This window comes from Sceloporus occidentalis, unplaced genomic scaffold (genome assembly GCF_023333645.1).
Source record: "Sceloporus occidentalis isolate IW3139 unplaced genomic scaffold, rSceOcc1.0.p SCAF_469, whole genome shotgun sequence".
Taxonomy (NCBI): domain Eukaryota; kingdom Metazoa; phylum Chordata; class Lepidosauria; order Squamata; family Phrynosomatidae; genus Sceloporus; species Sceloporus occidentalis.
Window position 1 is genome coordinate 193,906 of NW_028317449.1, and position 25,266 is coordinate 219,171.

At 52.1% G+C, this 25,266-nt stretch overlaps 2 protein-coding genes across 2 annotated transcripts; one reads left to right on the plus strand and one right to left on the minus strand.

Annotated features, from left to right (window-relative positions):
• Positions 1 to 547: 547 nt before the first annotated feature.
• Positions 548 to 6,400, minus strand: LOC149271726 (trifunctional enzyme subunit beta, mitochondrial-like). The gene is made up of 15 exons (XM_089507172.1): positions 6,346 to 6,400; positions 5,818 to 5,859; positions 5,340 to 5,439; positions 4,579 to 4,623; positions 4,391 to 4,490; positions 4,178 to 4,265; positions 3,699 to 3,886; positions 3,431 to 3,611; positions 2,744 to 2,865; positions 2,261 to 2,340; positions 1,810 to 1,857; positions 1,595 to 1,682; positions 1,339 to 1,413; positions 834 to 998; positions 548 to 583 (listed from the first exon to the last, which is right to left on the minus strand). Exons 1-15 carry the CDS (start codon positions 6,398 to 6,400, stop codon positions 548 to 550), a joined length of 1,413 nt encoding a protein of 470 aa, XP_089363298.1.
• A 3,638-nt stretch (positions 6,401 to 10,038) lies between these two features.
• On the plus strand, positions 10,039 to 23,493 carry LOC149271727 (trifunctional enzyme subunit alpha, mitochondrial-like). Its single transcript, XM_089507174.1, has 20 exons — positions 10,039 to 10,096; positions 13,564 to 13,605; positions 13,692 to 13,762; positions 13,973 to 14,106; positions 14,254 to 14,392; positions 14,499 to 14,618; positions 15,664 to 15,766; positions 16,077 to 16,199; positions 16,372 to 16,490; positions 19,707 to 19,763; positions 19,857 to 19,966; positions 20,354 to 20,488; positions 20,569 to 20,740; positions 20,842 to 20,928; positions 21,042 to 21,182; positions 21,567 to 21,635; positions 22,368 to 22,563; positions 22,671 to 22,785; positions 23,049 to 23,194; positions 23,348 to 23,493. Exons 1-20 carry the CDS (start codon positions 10,039 to 10,041, stop codon positions 23,491 to 23,493), a joined length of 2,283 nt encoding a protein of 760 aa, XP_089363300.1.
• The last annotated feature ends 1,773 nt before the right edge of the window (positions 23,494 to 25,266 follow it).

Genomic DNA, 25,266 nt, shown 5'->3' on the forward strand with positions numbered 1-25,266 from the left:
CCAGCCTGAAAGCAGTAGCCGATCCTGTGAGCCATCAGGGGCTGGAGTTGCGTGGTCGGGGAAATTGTGTGAACCCCCCCCAGACAACCGGAGAGCTTACTATTCGGGATCTTGTTTCCTCGGCGTAGATTCTCAGCCAGGCTGATGGCGAGGAAAGCAGAAGACAGAAGACAGGCGTAACGTTCACGTTTATTAAAGCTGAAACCCCACCAGTGAACATCCTGCCCGGGTGGGGGGGCACACAGTGAATACACACGCGTGTGCCGGGCATGTGCTCCGGGCCATAGTACGCAGTGTAATAACTCGCTTATGAGCATTGAGCACATTGCATACAAACTTACTTCCTATGAAGGGTTAACAGGAGGGTGGTAAGATTATGCGGGGAGAAGGGGGGGTGTTAGTGCCAGTCCCCCCCCCAAAAACAAATGTTATTTACTCCAGATTGCAGACGAGGCGTCTAAAAAATATTTACAGAACTGCAACGTTTTCTTAGCCGGAAAGAGACTTTAAGGCATTTAGTGCATCGCCGGCGGCAACGGCCGGGAAATCAGTGAGGATAAACTTCTACGATCATCCCGTGACCCTAAAAACACAACAAACAGTCAGTTACACATTCACTAACCACACATTTAACCATCACGAGCGCATGCTCGCCCCGGGGCCGCAGGTGCACCAGCCGGGGTATTTACCCCCACCCCCCGGAATATAACTTTAAAAAAAAAATACATTCTAAAACAAATATTTATGCCTGAAAAAGCATACGTTGCATCGCATAACATTCTTAAGCTGTGCTTACTACACGTGTAACACACGCGTGTGCGCCCGGCACTCACCTGCCCTCCTGCCGCACACGCAGCCACAAGGCCGTACTGCCCTCCTTCCTTCTTAAGCCTGTGAGCGGCGGCCATGACGAGGCGGCAGCCGGTGGCTCCGAACGGGTGTCCCAGAGACAGAGATCCGCCCCACGTATTAAACTTCTCCAGCGGCGGGGCCCCGACCTGCGCGAGGCGGATTTATCAGACGGGGCGAGGCGGATTTATCAGACGGGGCGAGGCGGATTTATCAGACGGGGCGAGGCGGATTTATCAGACGGGGCGAGGCGGATTTATCAGACGGGGCGAGGCGGATTTATCAGACGGGGCGAGGCGGATTTACCAGACGGGGCGACGGCAAGCGCCAGACCTCTTACCAGCAGCCCAGAGCCCCCCCCCCCCAAACACAGGCCTCAATGTCCAATCAGCTGCCCCTCTGTGTATAGTTATTTATATAGCGCCTTCATATGCCGTAGCGCCGTACAAAGGTTTGGTTCGTTATAACGCACAGCCGGCCTTTTATTACCTTTGTTTTCCGTCCCATGTAATTCTCCGCAAACCAGTCGGACTCCATGGCTTTTAGGTTGGCCACGATCTGCCCCTGCGGGAGAAAGGACAAACTTCAGCAAGCGGGCTAGCAAGGGTTAAACCCGCTCCTTCCAACATGCGGTGGAACAGCCTCCCAGCAGAAGTGGCAGAGGGCAGTACAGTGAGGAAGTCGGAAGGAGCAGGTTTAACCCCTTGAAGACGCCATCCATTCACACAAAACACGAGGATCTTACAGCAAACGCTTCGTGGAACTCGAAGACGTCGATGTCGGCGAGGGACAGTCCGGCTCGCTCCAGAACTTTGGGCGTCGCGTAGGTCGGGCTGAAAAGAGAGAGAAAAGGTTCATCCCGGCGCGGCCAATGAGAGCGAAGACAGTAAAGGGGGCCGGCGTACGCCACACGCGGGGCATTATCCCGCGCGTCACCCGTGAGGGCCACCCGCCACATACCCCAGAAGCAGCTGGTCCTTGGGGTCCTGAGACACGTAAACGAAGTCCCTGCGGAGAAGAAAGGGTAAACGATCATTTCCAAGACCCTCGCCTTAAACCGGCGTTCCTGCAGCGCTGGCACTTAATGCGCGGGACGGACGTCACATCGAGGCGGACGCCATTTCTTTCCACCCCCCCGCTGTTACGGACTCGATAAACGCGCAGCGAGCGCGGTAACTGAGTGCGTTCAGAAGTGGCCCCTATTCAGGGGGGGGATCCCTAAACTGCGTTTTTTCTCTCCCCAAACACTTTTGAAGAGGGGGCCGGGAAACGCGGCCGCATGAAGGATGGCGGAAGAGGAAAGATTTACAGGCAGTGAGACGCGCAGCACGATATCTGCCGCTAAACGCAGGCGGTCGGCGCTCATTCTGGGTGCGGGAGAATGGCTCTAAGGGGTTAACCTGTAACCTACCGGAGGTACGCCTTGGGCTTGTAACCCATCGCCAGGGCCTTCTCCTCCGACATGATCAGCACTGCGGAGGCTCCGTCCGTCTGCAAACGACAACACCGTGAAACGAGGTCATGACGGAGCGCACGCTCGCCCCTGCCCCCGACAGAGCGCACGCTCACCCCTGCCCCCGACGGAGTGCACGCTCACTATTCTGAGACAGCATCCTATATATCATCCACACGCATATCCCTACGACACAGGTATCTGCCTCCCCTATCAGAAGACTCACATTTATGACATAAGATCCCATATCCTCTGACAGATAACCTGCAGCCAACGTACTGCGCATGCACCCAGCGGACGAGCCGTGGAGACAGTTACCGGGAACCTGTAGCCCGCGCATGCACCCAGCGGACGACGAGCGTGGCCAGTTACCGGGAATCCGCAGCCCGCGCTCCAACGTACTGCGCATGCACCCAGCGGACGAGCCGCGTGGACAGTTACCAGGAAGGAGGAGTTGGCTGCCGTCACCGTGCCGTGCGGTTTGACGAACGCGGGTTTCAGTTTCGCCATTTGCTCCATCGACGACGGACGTATCCCGTTATCTTTGTCAACCGTCGCTTTGCCTGCGAAGAGCAAGAACCGACTGATACCGACGACACAGAGCGGGGCGATCATACTAACAGCGGGGTCACACGCAGATCATACTAACAGCGGGGTCACACGCAGATCATACTAACAGCGTTGGGGGGGTCTCACGCAGATCATACTAACAGCGGGGTCACACGCAGATCATACTAACAGCGGGGTCACACGCAGATCATACTAACAGCGGGGTCACACGCAGATCATACTAACAGCGGGGTCACACGCAGATCATACTAACAGCGGGGTCACACGCAGATCATACTAACAGCGGGGTCACACGCAGATCATACTAACAGCGGGGTCACACGCAGATCATACTAACAACTGGGGGGGTCTCACGCAGATCATACTAACAGCGGGGTCACACGCAGATCATACTAACAACTGGGGGGGTCTCACGCAGATCATACTAACAGCGGTGGGGGGTCTCACGCAGATCATACTAACAGCGGTGGGGGGGTCACACGCAGATCATATTTATAAAGAGCGGGGAGGTCTCGCTGTCGGGGGGTTAGTGTAGAATAGGCGGCAGCGGCTCGTCACCTGGCACTTTGTAGGCGACGACGTCAGACAGGTGGCCGGCGTCTTGCGCTTTCTTGGCCAGGTTGTGCGAGCGCAGAGCGAATTCATCCTGCTCCACGCGAGACACGGAGAACGCGGCGGCCAGCCTGTCCGCAGAGTGCCCCATCGTCTCGCTGGTCGAGAACTCGGCCACCGCCGGGAGCTACGGGAAGACGGCAGCGAGGATAAGACAAGCGACTCGCTGGCAGCAGCCCAGCGCAAGCAAACCCGCGGCCAAGCGGCGTCTTACCTCCGGGGCAAAGTAATCGGGCCGGATCCTGGAGATCATGGAAAGCCTCTGGCCCAAGGTCTTGGCCTTGTTCAAACCCAGCATAGTCTTCCTCATCTTCCGGCTGTGGCGAATGGGAACATCCGACATGAACTCCACGCCGCCGGCCACCACCACATCACACTGGCCGGAGGCAATCAGACCCACCGCTGCGGACAAGACAGTCAACGTGTTGAGCGGAGGTCCGAGGGGGCCGAGTCTCCAGCGTTACACACATGTACGCGTTCCCAGTGAAGAGCACACCAACATTATATTTGCCAACCCGCGGTATGTTGGAAAACCCCCTGTACTTCTATATGTTTTGTAACACGAAAGTGTGTGACGTGCCAGGTACATCATTGGTCCTCTAGGGGCATCCTTTCATGATGTACAGGGTACGTCATCGGTCACGAAGGGGTTAGACAAACATGTAGCCTCGCTGAGGCCAGAGCCAGCTTTACCTGTAGTCATTGCCTGGTTGGAGGAGATACAGGCCATGGTGACGGTGTGAGCCGGGGTTTTATCGGAAAATCCGGCCCCGAGAGCCGCCTGGAGGAGAGTCGGGAGCAGAGAGAGGCAGTTAACAGCTGTCACCGATTCAGCAGCAGCCCACAAACACCGGACACTGTCTGGCACCTCAGCAATAAAAGAGTTAACAAGCAGCGGGTCCGCACCTCACGCGCCACGTTGCTCGTCTTCACTTCTTGGATAACCGTCCCGTACACGATATAATCCACGACCTCGCGGGGAACGTTCGTACGATTCAGCAAACCCCTGGCAGGGAACAAGTCAGTTCAATGGAGTGCGCGGCTAGTGCATGCGCGGGATTTACTGCCAGACTCATAGCCATGGAGATACTTACTGCAGCGCGGTCCTGGCCAGGTCATGCGGCATTAAATCTGCGTACCTGGAACAGACAGAGGGAGAGTGAGCATGCGCAGAAGTGGGAGCGCACGAGACCACAGGACTGCTGATTAATGCAGAGACTGTTAGCAGCTATATATCAAATGTATTTATATTATAAGAAACCCCACACCTCCCCCGGTACCGAGGCAGGGGTAGGAGGAGCATTTACCCAGCACGGGGCAGTCTGGACGCACGCAGGCCTGTCCACTCTCTCTACACGTAACGGTCACGTATGTAAGCGCTCAGATTTACAGTCCCGTGATATGCACACACACACACATATATATATATACACACACATTATATATAATATACACACACACATATATACACACACATTATATATAATATACACACACACACACATATATATACACACACACACACACACATATATATATACACACACACACACATATATATATATACACACACACACATATATATATACACACACACACATATATATATACACACACACACATATATATATACACACACACACATATATATACACACACACACACATATATATACACACACACACATATTATATATATACACACACACACATATTATATATATACACACACACACTATATATATACACACACACACACACACACACATTATATATAATATACACATTATATATAATATACATATACACATTATAATATACACACACACACACACACACGTATACGTTGGACTCACGTGGTTCCCGAGAGCAGAAACGGGGTGCGGACGCCGTCAACCACGACGACATTCTTCACGCCCGGCCGGGCCAAAGTCTTCTTGCTTTTGGTCTGGACGGCTGGAACGAGGAGAACGGCCGCTTTTATTACTTTAATATAAAAATAATCAGGGAACGCGGCAAATATCGCCGGAGACGCGGCCGCCACATTAACAAAATACAACCGAAACCCCAACACCAGCATCAAACCCCCCTGGAATCCACCGTGCAGCAGAAGCTGGGATCGCCAGCTCTAGCCAGACGGAGCATGTGATTGGCTGGAAGTTTGCCAATGGCGAGAACAACCCCCCTCCTCCCCATTGGCCGATTCCGTAGCGCATTACTACACAATGCCCCCCGCCACAAAACAGTCACGGGGGATTAACCGTCTGAGCGATGTCTGGAAACAGAGAACCCGACGGGAACCCAGAAGGGCAGAGTCAGCACCCCAAACATTACCTGGAGCCAGCACGGGGGCCGAGCCGCCGAGGCATCTGACGCCTGCAACACAACAGACAGAGTAAAGGAGCAGCCGGGGCCACGCGGTCAGTATACATTACTACATACGTTTATATATACGGCGCGGAGAAGCCACACACTGCAGCCGGCGACCGGGTGAGAGGGTAAAAGGTAACCGAGTCCCGTGTATCCTACAGACCTAGACCACGGCGGCTCAGGGGATTCTGGGTAATAAACATGAACTCTCACAACACATTCGGCTCATCCACTATGCTTCTTGCTACAGTAAAGACCACGATTCTTAATCAGTTCTTAGCCCCAATACCCCCCTCACTGTATTACCCTCTACCACTTCTGCTGGAAGTCTGCTCCACTTATCTACCCCCCTCTCAGTAAAGTAAAACTTTCTTCCGTTCCATCTCAGTCTCTGGCCCTTTAGAGTTAGATTCCGGTAACGTTTCTCGTCCCGTCCTTTATTAACCCCTTCGTGTAAGTGTCTCCCCCGGGGTCACGCCGTTAAAGTCTTACCGTATCTGGACGCCGCGGGGAGGCCTCGGGCGCTCTGTCTCAACATGAAGGCCATTCTGAGATCTACAACTAAAAAGAAGCATCATTCGCTGGCGTGTGGCAGGTAATCCCCCATGGATACCCCCCATCCCGGAGCACAGACTCCTGCCCCGGCCCGCCGGGTAGTTTCACACAGACAGCCGGCGTTGGGGTATTTTGTACCCCCCCCCCCCGAGCTATAACTAATCCATATGTGCAGGGGTGTCTGCGCCACAGCTCAGGCCACGGAACATGGAGAGAAAACGGTTAATAATTATTTTCGCTATCATTAAGGGGGGGGGGCATGCCCACTGCTCCTGGCTCCTCCCCCCCCCCCCCCATGTGAACCTTCCCCGATATCATGTCTGAGCCACAACCTTTCACCCAGTTCCCCAGACTCACCACGTGGCCCATACCATGCATAATACAGAACAAGGTCATGCACTAGTCCAAGAGCACCCCTCCCCCACGGACGGGCGAGGAGCCACAGAGGTGGCCCAAATATTCCAGGAGAGGGGTGACCCTCAGCCCAGCGAGTACATACATACAGGGCCCTACCCACAGAGGTTAACCAGGACAGATCAACCCTGCCCCTGTATAATGTATAGATAAATCAACGAGCCGGCCCCCTTTATAATGTATAGATAAATCAGTGACTGCCCCCCTGCATAATGTATAGATAAATCAGTGACCGGCCCCCTGTATAATGTATAGATAAATCAGTGACCGGCCTCCTGTATAATGTATAGATAAATCAGTGACCGGCCCCCTGTATAATGTATAGATAAATCAGTGACCGGCCCCTGTATAATGTATAGATAAATACAGGGTTGTGTAGGGTGTATGTATAGTATGGGGCTGTATGGTTGTGTGGGGTGTATGTATAGTATGGGGCTGTAGAGTTGTGTGGGGTGTATGTATAGTATGGGGCTGTAGAGTTGTGTGGGGTGTATGTATAGTATGGGGCTGTATGGTTGTGTGGGGTGTATGTATAGTATGGGGCTGTATGGTTGTGTGGGGTGTATGTATAGTATGGGGCTGTATGGTTGTGTGGGGTGTATGTATAGTATGGGGCTGTAGAGTTGTGTGGGGTGTATGTATAGTATGGAGCTGTAGAGTTGTGTAGGGTGTATGTATAGTATGGGGCTGTAGAGTTGTGTGGGGTGTATGTATAGTATGGGGCTGTATGGTTGTGTGGGGTGTATGTATAGTATGGGGCTGTAGAGTTGTGTAGGGTGTATGTATAGTATGGGGCTGTAGAGTTGTGTGGGGTGTATGTATAGTATGGGGCTGTATTGTTGTGTGGGGTGTATGTATAGTATGGGGCTGTATGGTTGTGTGGGGTGTATGTATAGTATGGGGCTGTAGAGTTGTGTGGGGTGTATGTATAGTATGGGGCTGTATGGTTGTGTGGGGTGTATGTATAGTATGGGGCTGTAGAGTTGTGTAGGGTGTATGTATAGTATGGGGCTGTAGAGTTGTGTGGGGTGTATGTATAGTATGGGGCTGTATGGTTGTGTGGGGTGTATGTATAGTATGGGGCTGTATGGTTGTGTGGGGTGTATGTATAGTATGGGGCTGTAGAGTTGTGTGGGGTGTATGTATAGTATGGGGCTGTGGAGTTGTGTATGTATAGTATGGGGCTGTAGAGTTGTGTGGGGTGTATGTATAGTATGGGGCTGTAGAGTTGTGTGGGGTGTATGTATAGTATGGGGCTGTATGGTTGTGTGGGGTGTATGTATAGTATGGGGCTGTATGGTTGTGTGGGGTGTATGTATAGTATGGGGCTGTAGAGTTGTGTGGGGTGTATGTATAGTATGGGGCTGTATGGTTGTGTGGGGTGTATGTATAGTATGGGGCTGTATGGTTGTGTGGGGTGTATGTATAGTATGGGGCTGTAGAGTTGTGTGGGGTGTATGTATAGTATGGGGCTGTAGAGTTGTGTGGGGTGTATGTATAGTATGGGGCTGTAGAGTTGTGTGGGGTGTATGTATAGTATGGGGCTGTAGAGTTGTGTGGGGTGTATGTATAGTATGGGGCTGTAGAGTTGTGTGGGGTGTATGTATAGTATGGGGCTGTATGGTTGTGTGGGGTGTATGTATAGTATGGGGCTGTAGAGTTGTGTGGGGTGTATGTATAGTATGGGGCTGTATGGTTGTGTGGGGTGTATGTATAGTATGGGGCTGTAGAGTTGTGTGGGGTGTATGTATAGTATGGGGCTGTAGAGTTGTGTGGGGTGTATGTATAGTATGGGGCTGTAGAGTTGTGTGGGGTGTATGTATAGTATGGGGCTGTATGGTTGTGTGGGGTGTATGTATAGTATGGGGCTGTATGGTTGTGTGGGGTGTATGTATAGTATGGGGCTGTAGAGTTGTGTAGGGTGTATGTATAGTATGGGGCTGTATGGTTGTGTGGGGTGTATGTATAGTATGGGGCTGTATGGTTGTGTGGGGTGTATGTATAGTATGGGGCTGTAGAGTTGTGTGGGGTGTATGTATAGTATGGGGCTGTAGAGTTGTGTGGGGTGTATGTATAGTATGGGGCTGTAGAGTTGTGTGGGGTGTATGTATAGTATGGGGCTGTATGGTTGTGTGGGGTGTATGTATAGTATGGGGCTGTAGAGTTGTGTAGGGTGTATGTATAGTATGGGGCTGTAGAGTTGTGTAGGGTGTATGTATAGTATGGGGCTGTATGGTTGTGTGGGGTGTATGTATAGTATGGGGCTGTAGAGTTGTGTGGGGTGTATGTATAGTATGAGGCTGTATGGTTGTGAAGAGTGGTGTAGGATGTGAGGGTGTATGTAGTGTGAGGCTGTAGAGTTGCATAGTTGTATGTATAGTATTAGTGTGTACCATTGTGTAGTTGTATGTATAGTGTGAGGCTGTAGAGTTGTGTAGGGTGTGAGGCTGTAGAGTTGTGTAGTTGTATGTATAGTATTAGGGTGTACCGTTGTGTAGTTGCATGTATAGTATTAGGGTGTACCATTGTGTAGTTGTATGTATAGTATTAGGGTGTACCGTTGTGTAGTTGCATGTATAGTATTAGGGTGTACCGTTGTGTAGTTGTATGTATAGTATTAGGGTGTACCGTTGTGTAGTTGTATGTATAGTATTAGGGTGTACCGTTGTGTAGTTGTATGTATAGTATTAGGGTGTACCGTTGTGTAGTTGTATGTATAGTATTAGGGTGTACCGTTGTGTAGTTGTATGTATAGTATTAGGGTGTACCGTTGTGTAGTTGTATGTATAGTGTGAGGGTGTACCGTTGTGTAGTTCTATGTGGTGTATTAGGGTGTACCGTTGTGTAGGGTGAGTCTGTACGGTTGCGTTAATAAGCCCCGCTGCGCGCCCCGCACTCACCTCTGTGTCCGGTGTCCGCTCTCAGGGCCGCTGAATCGCCGCGTGACGTTCCTGTCAGTGTGAGGCCCTCTGACCACGCCCACCGTGGCTGCCCTCCATCTGCCTGATCGTTTTCGAGCTCTCGTTACCGGGTATTCCGGGGTCTGCGGGGTATCTTCGGGTCATTTCTGGGGGTTACTAGGTATCAGACTCCTTCCTCCGCCGTATAGCTCCTGGTTGGGGATTAATCTCCCGACAGGCCAGAAAGGCACCTCACGGGGCAGCCCCATCCCTCAGAAAAGCCCCAGCTCGGCCTGTCAGTGTCACACCGGGCAAGATGGCAGCAACGAGGATCATCGGGGTTGTGGCGCGCCTGGGCGGAGGCCCCACGGCAGGTAACCCGGGACGGCAGCGAAGTTTACCTCGGGTTTATGATAATGTCCCGGGCAGCAGGAAGGAGATGGGGTGGATGGATGCGGGGAACAGAGCAACTAGTCGGGTACGCGGGGGTCATGAGCCGGTTTTGGTGATAACCCGGGCTGTGTATTTGTGCTGTAACTGCCTCCTGAAACTGGGGGTTATTTACCAAACACAGGGCTTAACAGTCGTGACCTGCCCTTCACACCCTCTCCTTGGGGTCAGCAAGGGACGCTCGCCTGGGTTGGCGGCATCCAAATTGCATGGAGTGTTAATGCATACCGCGGGAATCAGCGAGCCGGCCCCCTGTATAATGCATAGATAAATCAGTGAGCCGGCCCCCCTGTATAATGTATAGATAAATCAGTGAGTCGGCCCCCTGTATAATGTATAGATAAATCAGTGAGTCGGCCCCCTGTATAATGTATAGATAAATCAGTGAGTCGGCCCCCTGTATAATGTATAGATAAATCAGTGAGTCGGCCCCCTGTATAATGTATAGATAAATCAGTGAGTCGGCCCCCTGTATAATGTATAGATAAATCAGTGACTGTATAATGTGTAGTTGGGTCCGGGAGCTGGGGCCTCCCTGTATAATGTATAGATGAATTGTCTAGCTGGCCCCCCTGTATAATGTATAGATGGGTCGGGGAGCCGGGGCCCCCCCGTATAATGTATAGATGGGTCGGGGAGCCGGGGCCCCCCCGTATAATGTATAGATGGGTCGGGGAGCCGGGGCCCCCCCGTATAATGTATAGATGGGTTGGGGTGTCCTGTATATCCCCTGTATAATGTTATACGCCCTTGTAGTTAAAGGGTTACTCCGGCCATTGAATGCACGTTAATGTATATAAGTTGCTGTTCAGCCCCATGGCATGCGCAGAAAGCACGCCTTTGCTTTCAGACGGCCTCCTTTCCTGCCTCTGATTGGCTGCGTGTTATTGTTAAAGCCCTGGCAGGGGTTGGGGTGACCCCTTGCATGCTTTGTCTCTGACTGCACCGGGTTGAGTCGGTGACCTTCAGCGGGACAGGAACAGGGGGGGGGGGGTCATGAGCTATTAATACCGCGAGCACACGGCGGGGCTTCACATGTTCCGTGTTACTGTCCTTGGATGACCTGCTGTGTGATATGGCACATGCTCTGGGTTCCAAGCTGAATTCATCCTTCGTGTCCTAAAGAACCAGAGGCCGTAATCAAAAACTGTGCTCTATATATATCTATATACTAATTATATATATATATATAATCTATATACTAATCACCTATATAATCTATATACTAATCATCTATATAACCTATATATAATCTATATACTAATCATCTATATAATCTATATATATATATCTATATACTAATCATCTATATAATCTATATATATATATCTATATACTAATCATCTATATATATATATCTATATACTAATCATCTATATAATCTATATACTAATCTATATAACCTATATATAATCTATATACTAATCATCTATATAATCTATATACTAATCAATTATCTATATAATCTATATACTAATCATATATGTAATCTATATAATCTACCGTATTGGCCGCGGCCTATATTCGGGGTCTAGGGGCGCGGCCTATATTCGGGGTCTAGCGCCCGACGCCCAGGACATGCAGTCCCGGGCGCCGGGCAGGGTTAGGATACAGAATCCCCTGCAGCGGTGCAGGAGACCCGCATCCTACTCCCCGATACGCTCAGACAGCCTCCCCTGCCAGCACTTTCCACGGGGGGGGGTGCCGGCACGGGGGGTTGTCTAAGCTTTACCTCTGCCCCCAAGATTTACCAGAGGAGACTCTCTGGTGTCTTGCGGGGCCGGCGGGGGACATCTACGCAATACGCGTATACAACTTCCGGTGCCGACACTCAAACTTCCGGTGCCGACACTCAAACTTCCGGTGCCGGCACATCCGCTGAGTGCCGGCACCGGAAGTTGTGTACGCGTATTGCGTAGATGTCCCCCGCCGGCCCCGCAAGACACCCGGGAGTCTCCTCTGTTAAGTCGGGGGGGGCAGAGTGGCAGCATATCTCGGTGGGGGGGGGGGAGACAGAGTGGCAGCATGTTTTTTTTTTTTTTGTAAAAGAAAAAAAACTTTCTTTAAAAAAGCACCAAACTTTTAGGGGGCGGCCTATATACGGGGGCGGCCTATATCCGAGCCAATACGGTAATATATATCTATACTAATCATCTATATAATCTACATATCATCATCTATATAATCTACATATTGGTAGATAAGTGTCTGCCTCTTCTGTTGCCATAGAAACTCGGGTATTAGGGATGGCGAGCGGTCTGGGCTTCGGTTTCGGTCTGGATTAGATCCCCTCATACGGCCAGGATTCTCTCTCTACTGATTGGATGATTGTTGTTGTTATTATTTATTGATGTATATAGCGCCATCATATTCCATAGCGCTGTACAATGTTATTGTTTTATGTAGCGCCATCATATTCCGTAGCGCTGTACAATGGGTACACAGCACGTAACAAGTAGCTGGTAACAATTTGATTTAGTGACAACAGGTGAGGTCCCTGCGTACAGGAGCTTACAATCTAAAGACAGGGTGTGTTGCACAATAGGTAAAAGGTATAATCGGCACCATCGGTTGCCATAAATCCTGTTTCTCTGTGACGCAGCTGGCGTGTGCCCCGCGTGTCGCTCATGTATGTAGGACAAAGGTTGCTGTGTAGATGGAATGATAAGATGTAGGGTAAAGGTCTGCCGTCTGCAGCGGCCGGATCGTGCTTAGCGGGGTGGGGGGGTGGTAGCCGTGTTTATGTAACCGGGGGGGGGGGGGGTCATGTATGTGTGGTATCTGTACGCCGGCGTTTCAGTTATGCGTGTAAACTGTCTGCGTGAGACATCCAAACCCGGAGTGTCTGAATAGTGAGCGCCACGCATCGGAGCAGTCTAATGTACAGCTGGCAGCGTGGGAATGTGTATGGGCTATACTGCAGCCGGGGGAGGGGGGGCTGGCATTGTGCTCCGTGACTCCATGTGTGTTAGGGGAGTGTGAATGTAAGTCGGCGTGTGGCTGAGGGTGCTATGAGTCTGTTTTATGTTGGTGTGAATCGGAGCTGACAGTATGGTCCGTGGCTCGTGTGGCAAACAGTGGGCAGTATGAGTAGGTGCTTATTGGGTTGTGAGTGTGGCTGGCTGAGAGTGGCGAGTGTGGTTGGCTAAGCTTGTGTCTGTGGGTCATGCTAAAGAAATGGTCCCCTGTTTTGGGGGGGGAAACCCTGTAAAGACCATTGGCTGTCCAGCTCTTCATGATATTACGTGTTGTTATGACGTATACATAGGCTGGTAAGTCTGGGGCCCGCCGGACGGCCCTGAGCCTCTCATTCTGCCCTCCGCGCCGTGTTACAGAGACCGGATACACGCGTTTATTTAACCCCTAACCATCTGTTATCTCCATCCAGCAGGCTTCACATGCAGACCCCTGTCCATGTCTTCCGCCGTACTCAGTAAGTAGAGTGGTACCCGGCCCTCGCGCTCCCCCCCCCCCCCCCCCCCCCCCGTGTAACGCTGTCATTCCATATTCTCTTCGCAGCGAGGACACACGTCAGCTACGAGCTGAAGACCGATGTGGCCGTCGTCCGCTTTAACACCCCGAACTCAAAGGTAAGCTCTGTTATTGTATATGATATATACTGTGTAATGTACTCCAGTACGGGGGCTCTCTGACCCCTCGTACCCCGAGATGTACGGGCTGCTTGCATTAAGGGATGATAGATATGTGTAATGTGATATGTGTATGATGTGTGTAATATATGTGTGATATGATATGTGTAGTATGATATGATGTGTAATATGTGTGTTATGATGTTGCAGGTGAACACTCTGTCCAAACAGCTGCAGTCAGAGTTCGGGGAAATAATGAATGAAATCTGGGCCAACGATGCCGTCAAGAGCGCCGTCCTGATATCCTCCAAACCGGGCTGCTTCATCGCCGGGGCCGACATCAAGTGAGTGTTAGAAACGCGCCGGCGCTCGCTCAACCCGCTGTACCGGCCACTCACTGACTACCACTCGAGTGTCAGCCGCCCTTTATAAGCCGCGCTCGCCCCGTGGAACGGCGTCCCGGTCACCCGCTCGCTCTGCTCTCTTCCCAGTATGATCGAGTCCTGCACCACGGCTCAAGAGGTCACCCAGCTGTCTCAGGAAGGCCAGAAGATGTTTGCCAAGCTGGAGAAGTCTCCGAAACCCATCGTGGCCGCGATTAACGGCTCCTGCCTGGGTGGGGGGCTGGAGGTAACCCCAACACCCTGACTCTGTGCTTATTCGCTCCGCTCGGGGGGGGTCCCCACCGAAGCCTTCCGCACGGTGCCGGCCGTGACTGTGTGCTGTCTGATTTCAGGTGGCCATCGCTTGCCAGTACAGAGTGGCCACAAAGGACAAGAAGACTGTTCTGGGCACTCCTGAGGTCTTACTCGGGCTCCTGCCAGGCGCCGGAGGGACTCAGAGACTCCCCAAAATGGTGAGTGAGCTCTGGCGGCTTCCATAAATGTCTTTCTGGTGTGATCGTGGGCATGCGCGCCCTGGCTGCATATCCGCAGGAGCCCACGTTATTATACACATTGTTATACACGTGAGGGGTATATAGCTTGCTTGCTGCGTCCCTTTCGCATGTGGGGATTATTTAACGGTCTTGGGCAGCTGTCCCTGCTCTAATACCCCTGCTGTCTGGGGGTTACGAAGCCCCTTCATGGCATCATTTTCAGAACGCCCTAGTGCTTCCCTGTTTTATGGCGTTCTGGTGACCTTCTACGCAGAGGTCATGCTGGGGTTGCCCCTTGGAGCTGTGTGTGGGGGGGGTTTGCCCTTGGGCACTGGTCTTCTATGTACGGGGGGATATACTTGTGTTCCGGCCGTCTCGTGTAACCCTGCTCTGTGTGTAAGTGGGGGGGTTGCCGGTGGGGGATATACTTGCGTTCTGGCCGTCTCGTGTAACCCTGCTCTGGGGGGGGGGGTTGCCCTTTGGCGCTGTGGGGGGTGCCGATGGGGGATATACTTGCGCTCCGGCCGTCTCGTGTAACCCTGCTCTGTGTGTAGGTGGGGGGGGGTTTGCCGGTGGGGGATATACTTGTGTTCCGGCCGTCTCGTGTAACCCTGCTCTGTGTGTAAGTGGGGAGGGGGGGGGGTTGCCGGTGGGGGATATACTTGCGTTCCGGCCGTCTCGTGTAACCCTGCTCTGGGGGGGGGGGGTTGCCCTTTGGCGCTGTGGGGGGTGCCGGTGGGGGATATACTTGCGCTCCGGCCGTCTCGTGTAACCCTGCTCTGTGTGTAGGTGGGGGGGGGGGTTTGCCGGTGGGGGATATACTTGCGTTCCGGCCGTCTCGTGTAACCCTGCTCTGTGTGTAGGTGGGGGGGGGGGTGCCGGTGGGGGATATACTTGCGTTCCGGCCGTCTCGTGTAACCCTGCTCTGTGGGGGGGGGGGTGTTGCCCTTTGGCGCTGTGGGGGGTGCCGGTGGGGGATATACTTGCGCTCCGGCCGTCTCGTGTAACCCTGCTCTGTGTGTAGGTGGGGATCCCGGCTGCTTTCGACATGATGCTCACCGGAAGAAACATCCGTGCGGACAGAGCCAAGAGGATGGGGCTGGTGGACCAGCTTGTGGACCCTCTGGGTGAGTCTGCGCTGTCCGCAGGGTAACGGGGTATGCGGGGGGGGCACAGCAGGGTACCTGTCTATTATCCGGGTGCCACCTCTTCTTATTAACAAGTAAATAATAGTATTTATAACGCTTTATTTTTGCTCCACTCTCTTGGGAAAAGTAATATTACAACCAAATAATTTATTCATATTCGCTACTTCAAGCAAGTGAAATCAGATGAATAGGATCTTTGGGGCGTATTCTATACGTGATGCCGGGAGCCCCCCTCTAATAGACGCAGCTGATAATGAGAGGTTTTAATTTCTCTTCTTATCCATGCCAGGCCCGGGGCTGAAGAGTCCGGAGGAGGGAACCATTCAGTACCTGGAAGAAGTGGCTGTGGATTTCGCCCGAGGAATCGCCAACAAGAAGATCTCGTTAAAGAAAGACAAGGGGCTGATCCAGAGTAAGAGCCTGCAGATACCGCCGCCGGGTCTAAACACGTTAACGCGCGGCATCCGTGTGACCCGGGGGGGGGGGTTCCGTGTGACGCGTGGGCTGTTTGCGTGAACGTTTATCGCTAGCTGTGGCGGGGTAGGTACCCTCACAGGTTACGATGCTTTCCTCCTGTCTTCCAGAGATCACAGACTATGTCATGTCCGTGGCGTTCGTGAGGCAGCAGATCTATAAAACTGTGGAAAACAAGGTGAAGAAACAGACAAAGGGGCTCTACCCAGCCCCCCTCAAAATCATCGAGGTACGTTCACACCAACCCAAACCCCCACCCCCTCGGGCCGTTCTCTCTCTCTCTCTCTCTCGTGCCCGCGGACGGGCCGTTTTGTTTTTTCTCTCTCACTCTCGTGCCCGCGGCCGGGCCATTCACTCGTTTTCTCTCGCTCTCTCTCGTTTTCTCTCGCTCTCTCTCGTTTTCTCTCGCTCTCTCTCGTTTTCTCTCGCTCTCTCTCGTTTTCTCTCGCTCTCTCTCGTTTTCGCTCGCTCTCTCTCGTTTTCGCTCGCTCTCTCTCGTTTTCGCTCGCTCTCTCTCGTTTTCGCTCGCTCTCTCGTGTTCGCTCGCTCTCTCGTGTTCGCTCGCTCTCTCGTGTTCGCTCGCTCTCTCGTTTTCGCTCGCTCTCTCGTGTTCGCTCGCTCTCTCGTTTTCGCTCGCTCTCTCGTTTTCGCTCGCTCTCTCGTTTTCGCTCGCTCTCTCGTTTTCGCTCTCTCTCTCTCTCTCTCTCTCGTTTTCGCTCTCTCTCTCGTTTTCGCTCTCTCTCGTTTTCTCTCGCTCTCTCTCTCTCTCGTTTTCGCTCGCGCTCTCTCTCTCTCGTTTTCTCTCGCTCGCGCTCTCTCTCTCTCTCTCGTTTTCTCTCGCTCGCGCTCTCTCTCTCTCGTTTTCTCTCGCGCGCGCTCTCTCTCTCTCGTTTTCTCTCGCGCGCGCTCTCTCTCTCTCGTTTTCTCTCGCGCGCGCTCTCTCTCTCTCGTTTTCTCTCTCGCGCGCGCTCTCTCTCTCGTTTTCTCTCTCGCGCGCGCTCTCTCTCTCGTTTTCTCTCTCGCGCGCGCTCTCTCTCTCGTTTTCTCTCTCGCGCGCGCTCTCTCTCTCGTTTTCTCTCTCGCGCGCGCTCTCTCTCTCGTTTTCTCTCTCGCGCGCGCTCTCTCTCTCGTTTTCTCTCTCGCGCGCGCTCTCTCTCTCGTTTTCTCTCTCGCGCGCGCTCTCTCTCTCGTTTTCTCTCTCTCGCGCGCTCTCTCTCTCGTTTTCTCTCTCTCGCGCGCTCTCTCTCTCGTTTTCTCTCTCGCGCGCGCTCTCTCTCTCGTTTTCTCTCTCGCGCGCGCTCTCTCTCTCGTTTTCTCTCTCGCGCGCGCTCTCTCTCTCGTTTTCTCTCTCGCGCGCGCTCTCTCTCTCGTTTTCTCTCTCGCGCGCGCTCTCTCTCTCGTTTTCTCTCTCTCGCGCGCGCTCTCTCTCTCGTTTTCTCTCTCTCGCGCGCGCTCTCTCTCTCGTTTTCTCGCGCGCGCGCTCTCTCTCTCGTTTTCTCGCGCGCGCGCTCTCTCTCTCGTTTTCTCGCGCGCGCGCTCTCTCTCTCGTTTTCTCGCGCGCGCTCTCTCTCTCGTTTTCTCGCGCGCGCGCTCTCTCTCGTTTTCTCGCGCGCGCGCTCTCTCTCTCGTTTTCTCGCGCGCGCGCGCTCTCTCTCTCGTTTTCTCGCGCGCGCGCTCTCTCTCTCTCGTTTTCTCGCGCGCGCGCTCTCTCTCTCTCGTTTTCTCGCGCGCGCGCTCTCTCTCTCTCGTTTTCTCGCGCGCGCTCTCTCTCTCTCGTTTTCTCGCGCGCGCTCTCTCTCTCTCGTTTTCTCGCGCGCGCGCTCTCTCTCTCGTTTTCTCGCGCGCGCGCTCTCTCTCTCGTTTTCTCGCGCGCGCGCTCTCTCTCTCGTTTTCTCTCGCGCGCGCGCTCTCTCTCTCGTTTTCTCGCGCGCGCGCTCTCTCTCTCGTTTTCTCGCGCGCGCGCTCTCTCTCTCGTTTTCTCGCGCGCGCGCTCTCTCTCTCGTTTTCTCGCGCGCGCGCTCTCTCTCTCGTTTTCTCGCGCGCGCGCTCTCTCTCTCGTTTTCTCGCGCGCGCGCTCTCTCTCTCGTTTTCTCTCGCGCGCGCGCTCTCTCTCTCGTTTTCTCTCGCGCGCGCGCTCTCTCTCTCGTTTTCTCTCGCGCGCGCGCTCTCTCTCTCGTTTTCTCTCGCGCGCGCGCTCTCTCTCTCGTTTTCTCTCGCGCGCGCGCTCTCTCTCTCGTTTTCTCTCGCGCGCGCGCTCTCTCTCTCGTTTTCTCTCGCGCGCGCGCTCTCTCTCTCGTTTTCTCTCGCGCGCGCGCTCTCTCTCTCGTTTTCTCTCGCGCGCGCGCTCTCTCTCTCGTTTTCTCTCGCGCGCGCGCTCTCTCTCGTTTTCTCTCGCGCGCGCGCTCTCTCTCTCGTTTTCTCTCGCGCGCGCGCTCTCTCTCTCGTTTTCTCTCGCGCGCGCGCTCTCTCTCTCGTTTTCTCTCGCGCGCGCGCTCTCTCTCTCGTTTTCTCTCGCGCGCGCGCTCTCTCTCTCGTTTTGTCTCGCGCGCGCGCTCTCTCTCTCGTTTTGTCTCGCGCGCGCGCTCTCTCTCTCGTTTTGTCTCGCTCGCGCTCTCTCTCTCTCTCTCGTTTTGTCTCGCTCGCGCTCTCTCTCTCTCTCTCGTTTTGTCTCGCTCGCGCTCTCTCTCTCTCTCTCGTTTTGTCTCGCTCGCGCTCTCTCTCTCGTTTTGTCTCGCTCGCGCTCTCTCTCTCGTTTTGTCTCGCTCGCGCTCTCTCTCTCGTTTTGTCTCGCTCGCGCTCTCTCTCTCGTTTTGTCTCGCTCGCGCTCTCTCTCTCGTTTTGTCTCGCTCGCGCTCTCTCTCTCGTTTTGTCTCGCTCGCGCTCTCTCTCTCGTTTTGTCTCGCTCGCGCTCTCTCTCTCGTTTTGTCTCGCTCGCGCTCTCTCTCTCGTTTTGTCTCGCTCGCGCTCTCTCTCTCTCTCTCGTTTTGTCTCGCTCGCGCTCTCTCTCTCTCTCTCGTTTTGTCTCGCTCGCGCTCTCTCTCTCTCTCTCGTTTTGTCTCGCTCGCGCTCTCTCTCTCTCTCTCGTTTTGTCTCGCTCGCGCTCTCTCTCTCTCTCTCGTTTTGTCTCGCTCGCGCTCTCTCTCTCTCTCTCGTTTTGTCTCGCTCGCGCTCTCTCTCTCTCTCTCGTTTTGTCTCGCTCGCGCTCTCTCTCTCTCTCTCGTTTTGTCTCGCTCGCGCTCTCTCTCTCTCTCTCGTTTTGTCTCGCTCGCGCTCTCTCTCTCTCTCTCGTTTTGTCTCGCTCGCGCTCTCTCTCTCTCTCTCGTTTTGTCTCGCTCGCGCTCTCTCTCTCTCTCTCGTTTTGTCTCGCTCGCGCTCTCTCTCTCTCTCTCGTTTTGTCTCGCTCGCTCTGTCCCGCGCCCGGTTTCATGCCACTCTTTTATTCCAGGTTGTGAAGACCGGTTTGGAGCAGGGACAGGAGGCTGGGTATCTCGCAGAGTCTCAGGTCAGTTTCTTCATGCTTCGTTCTTCCCACTGCAGCTTCTACTTCAGCGTCTGCGTTCCGTGAATTTATAACCCCTTCTTGGCTCTTCTGCAGAAATTCGGTGATCTGGCGATGACCAGTGAATCCCGCGCACTGATTGGCTTGTACCACGGACAGGTCCTGTGCAAGAAAAACAAATTCGGAGCCCCTCAAAAAGAAGTGCAGTAAGTCGCCGTTAGAAAGCCCCTCGAAGATCAGGACGCTGTGTGTGACTGTTTTATGCCGCGTGTTTCCAGTTCCCTCAAATAGAAGCTGAGCGTCGTGTATGTTGGGGGCTGTGTGATGGCGCGTCGGGGCACGGGGGGGGCTGCTCTGTGATGCCGCGTCAGGGGGAGGTGGGGGTCTCTGTGATGCCGCGTCAGGGGGCGGTTGGGGGCCTGCTCTGTCATGCCGCGTCAGGGGGCGGGGGGGTCTCTGATGCCGCGTCAGGGCATGGCAGGTGGTATTGGTATTCATCTTAGGTCACGCTGTGTCCGTCGTCGCTATTTCTTCCTGTCCGTGTGTTTTAGGACACGTATGTATATGACATGAATTCGTGTATGTTCCTGCAGGAAGCTGGCTGTCCTGGGGGCCGGGCTCATGGGTGCGGGTATAGCCCAGGTCTCTGTGGACAAAGGTCTAAAGACTATTCTGAAGGACACGACCGTGGAAGGTCTGGGCAGAGGACAGCAGCAGGTCTTCAAAGGGTAAGGATGAGTGCGAGGGCCGCGTGTCAGCCTTACAGTACCTCTCGTAAATCCCGTAACGCCGCCGCTCCTCTGCGCAGCCTGAACGATAAGGTGAGGAAGAAGAACCTGACGTCCTTCGAGCGCGACAGCCTGATGAGTAACCTGACCGGCCAGCTGGATTATAGAGGCTTCGACGCGGCCGACATGGTGATCGAGGCGGTGTTTGAAGATATCCGAATTAAACACAAAGTGCTGCAGGAGGTGGAAGCCGTGAGTATTGCGGGCAGCCGGTCGGGAGGTCTCTCAGGATCGGGAGCTGCTGCTGTGTCACGCGTGGTTTTAACCCCCGACGGTGTTCCCTTCTCCTGCAGGCTGTTCCCCCGCACTGTATCTTCGCCAGTAACACGTCCGCGCTTCCCATCTCTCAAATAGCTGCCGCCAGTAAGAGGCCTGAGAAGGTGAGACCCCGAGCCGTGGCCGCCGCCGGTCCTCGGATTATCTTACCGCCGAGTGTCTGGGCTGTGTGCTTTCCGATACAGACGGGTGTCCCACGTGCTCCTCTCTTCACCAGGTTATCGGAATGCATTATTTCTCCCCGGTGGACAAGATGCAGCTTCTGGAGATCATCACGACAGACAAAACTTCCAAAGACACCACGGCCTCCGCTGTGTCTGTTGGCCTCAAGCAGGGAAAAGTTATTATCGTGGTTCAGGTGCGTGAGCTTTGACTCGTGGAACTGTAGAATTTTCTGGCAGATCGGCCCCATCCGGCCCCCGTCTATTCTCTCATTTCTACTGCTCAAACCTTAACCCGTCATTGGTCTCGTCTTAGATTCAGGAGCTGTACGTCTATCCCATGCATGCTTAATACTCTCACTGTATTAGCCTCTACCACCTCTTCTGGCAGGCTGTTCTACACCTTCTCGGTAAAACTCCTTGCCTTACATCTCTTAAAACGGATTTCGTGTGGCCGTGATGAAAGCAGCGGACTTTCTAAGCAGATGTGTATGCACCGTAACGGGATTCCGGGTCTTGTTTTGGGCAATTGACGGGGAGATGCCGCTGATCTGACGGCTCTGTGTTTTGTGTGATTTCAGGACGGACCCGGGTTCTACACGACGAGGTGCCTCGGCCCCATGATGGCGGAGGTGGTGCGTGTCCTGCAGGTAAGCGTTGCGATGCTCTGTGTGTAATAAGGTATAATGTGTGTCTGCAGATTTAAGCGGAGCCTCGTTTCCTGTGACGTGATCTCTGCTCTTAAAGCTGGGGGTGGGGGGGGTTGTGTGCTTTGTGCGGGTTGTGTTGGGCCGGCTCGTTCTATACGACGTTACCAGTGATGTTACAGCGACCGGTGCTAGATATTACCGGCACGCGGAGGAGGAGAGCTGCTCGTACCGGGCTGAGGGGGGATGAGTCTCTGGTTGCAGGAAAGGAGAGCGCGAGGTGGTTCATGGATGGGCAGAAGGGGGGGGGGAATAACTGCGTATCGGTTATAAAGCACAGACGGGCCGGTAAAAGGCTTTATAAGAGTAATCTGCATCTTATCGCTAATTCGATTTCCGAGTTTGCAGAATTCTGATGCCTTCTGTGAAGTTCACGCTGCCTTCTCCCAAAGCGTTTTCACTCAAAATGCACCAGAAAATAATCATTTGTGAAACGTGGTTTTGTAGGAAACATTTTTTCTTTGATTAGTGCAGAATTGCTGTTATTACTAACAAAATAAGGAAATTCACATTTTCCCACAAGTTGTTTATTATAATTCATATCAAAAAGTGACGTCGCTGCAGTAAAATTTGATTATTAACAGACGTTTGTCACTATATGTGAAAGTGCGTGTATCGATTTTTATATATATATTATATTTTATATATAATATAATATATATTATTTGTTTTTAGGAAGGGGTTGACCCCAAGAAGCTGGATGCCCTCTCTACCGGCTTTGGTTTTCCGGTGGGAGCCTCAACGTTGGCGGATGAAGTCGGCATCGATGTTGCGGCTCATGTTGCGGAGGACCTTGGCAAAGCTTTCGGGGAACGATTTGGTGGCGGAAACATTGAGCTGTTGAAAGCCATGGTAGCCAAAGGGTTTTTGGGTGAGTGAGAGGCTGGGAACGGGATTAGAATACCCGTTATTGTGATTCATTCGTTAGCTGTCCTGGCAGAGGTTCTCTGCTCATAGAAACCTTTTCTTTCTCAATAGGCCGTAAATCAGGGAAAGGTTTTTATATTTACCAAGAGGGAGTGAAGAACCGAGCAAAGAACTCTGGGACTGAGGAGATCTTGGAGAAGTTCAAGCTGCAAGCAAGGCCTGAGGTGTAGGTGACCCCCTTTTTTTACTGGACTGTCGGATGCCTAGGGTTCTGCACCCCGCTCTTCTGGAGAAGTACTAATAAAGTATTGTCCGCCTTCCCGTTTTCTACGCTGGTCTGATCCAACAGATGCTCAGCATAAACCCTACGTGGATGCGGTTCCTATCCATATGTCGATGCCCGTAGCTGAAGTTTCTGCATAGAAGTGTCGTAAATATTGTCGCTATATACCCGGTTTAACTTCTTTTTTTTCTCATTTTTTTTTGTAGCTCGTCGGATGAAGACATCCAGATGCGTCTAGTCACGAGATTTGTGAACGAGGCCGTGATGTGCTTGCAGGAAGGCATTCTGAGCAATCCTATAGAAGGAGACATCGGGGCTGTCTTCGGCCTGGGATTTCCACCCTGCCTTGGAGGTATTTGTTACAATGTAACATGTCGCATGTTGTGATTATTTTCGGGTTGCTAGTCTCACATTCGCACACACACTCTCCGCTGTGTAATATGGGACCTTCGATCCTGGCTAAGACTGTTTGGATTAAAATGAGTTTAACATTCCTTTTTATTAGGTCCGTTCAGGTACGCTGATGCCTATGGGGCTGGGCGCTTAGTGGACAGAATGAGGAAGTATGAGAGTGTGTACGGCAGCCAGTTCACTCCGTGCCAGCTGCTTATTGACCATGCCAAGGACCCCAGCAAGAAGTTCCACCATTAGACGTGTCCGATGTGGGCATGCTATCACGGATGAGGAGGCACGACCATCCCTGGCCATCGTGTGATGTCTGCCGTCCAATTACACAGGACAGTACGCTCTTCTAACCTCGCTAATGAGCCGGATGTGCCTTACCTGTTCCCCGACCCAAGCACTGGGTCCCAGCACTATTGAAGCTTTTGTTTAAAGTTTTAGTGTTTCGTTTTTGCACTTACTGCTGCCGATGAGAAGGCATTTAAACTGTGGTTTCTGATCCGGGTGAGGCCGTTGTTCTGGTGCAGTGCATCCATTCCATTGCAATAAAACAACTAAATATATTGTCATGGATTGCGCCTTTATGCTTCTTCACTTTCAGAAAGAAAAAATTAGCATTTTCCAATTAATGAAAGTTTAGAACAAGAATGCTGGATTCTATTGTCTCATGCTTATTCTTAATTGGACAAAAAAAATCAATAATATTATATATAATAACTGCAATAACACTCCTATCATGCCCAGGCAGACAGTACTTGCTAGAACCTGGGCATGATAGGAGTGTGATTACAGCCTCCCTATGCCATGACTCACACACCTTCACAAGCATTCACTCATCTATATGCTCAATCACGCATACTTGCTCATAGCTGAAGCGTTTCTTTGTCACATAAGTGGATCTTCTTGGAAGAATATGTGTATTTAAAGTAGGAGGCCATTTAAAGCATGAATAAGGACGAGAACCCAAAACAAAGTACTGCGTCTGTCTCGTTTCATAGCAGGGATTTTGCATGTGAGCCGAACGTGATAACCACTACACTACAGAAACCTGATAAGTCTTATGTGTTGTAGATAGAAGATCCAGCTCCACAAATGAGGGTTTAAAAAGTCAAAATTTAATTAGGCCAATTAAAACATGATAGGCAAAAAAAGAGATGTGCTCAAGTGATTGAGAAAAAAAATACACCAACGCGTTTCAAACCTTACGGTTCTTGATCATGGCTTTTTCTCAATCACTTGAGCACTTTATTTTTTCTTTTTTTTTTTTTTTTTTTTCTTTTTTTTTGTCATGTTTTAATTGGTCTAATTAAATTTTGAATTTTTAAACCCTTATTTGTGGAGCTGGATCTTCTATCTACACTATTATTTGGATTAACCGAGGATATGGCTCGGCCTTCTATCCCGTGCTCCCTGCAATTTGAAGCGTCTCTGCAAAACATCTAAATGGTGAGCTGGAGTTATCATTGTTTTTTGTTACACTTATGTGTTGTAGCCTCTCTGACGGTACCCTTTATGTGAAAACACATCAACGGAAAAACTCGGTGCGTGCCGACTGCGTGAAAACGTGGTTTTAAATAAGTAGCAAAACGAAAGCTGTTTCGAACCGGGGACCTTTCGCATGTGAGGCGAATGTGATAACCACTACACTACAGAAACTAAGCTGCATGAGCCTTGCTGACAACTGTGGCTGTATCTGAGGCAGGAAAACTTCACCGGTGACAGGACTATGAATTGTTGGGATTAGAGCCAATGTTGGGGTCAGCAAAACGCTGAGACACATCACAGTTCACATGATTTACCCCCGGCCCAACCTGTGACATAGTTAACAACCATGGGTTTCCAGGGATCTTGCTAAGGACCTAAAACAGTCTTAGAATTTCCTATGTTCCTGATTAGTGGCTATTATTAACATGGAACATGACATCAGGTCTTTGACATGATCGGATCCTCTCCTAAAGGAGTATGTGTGTATAAATAGTATGGCGATGGAAGCATGGACGAGGAAGAAAACCCTAAAGAAGC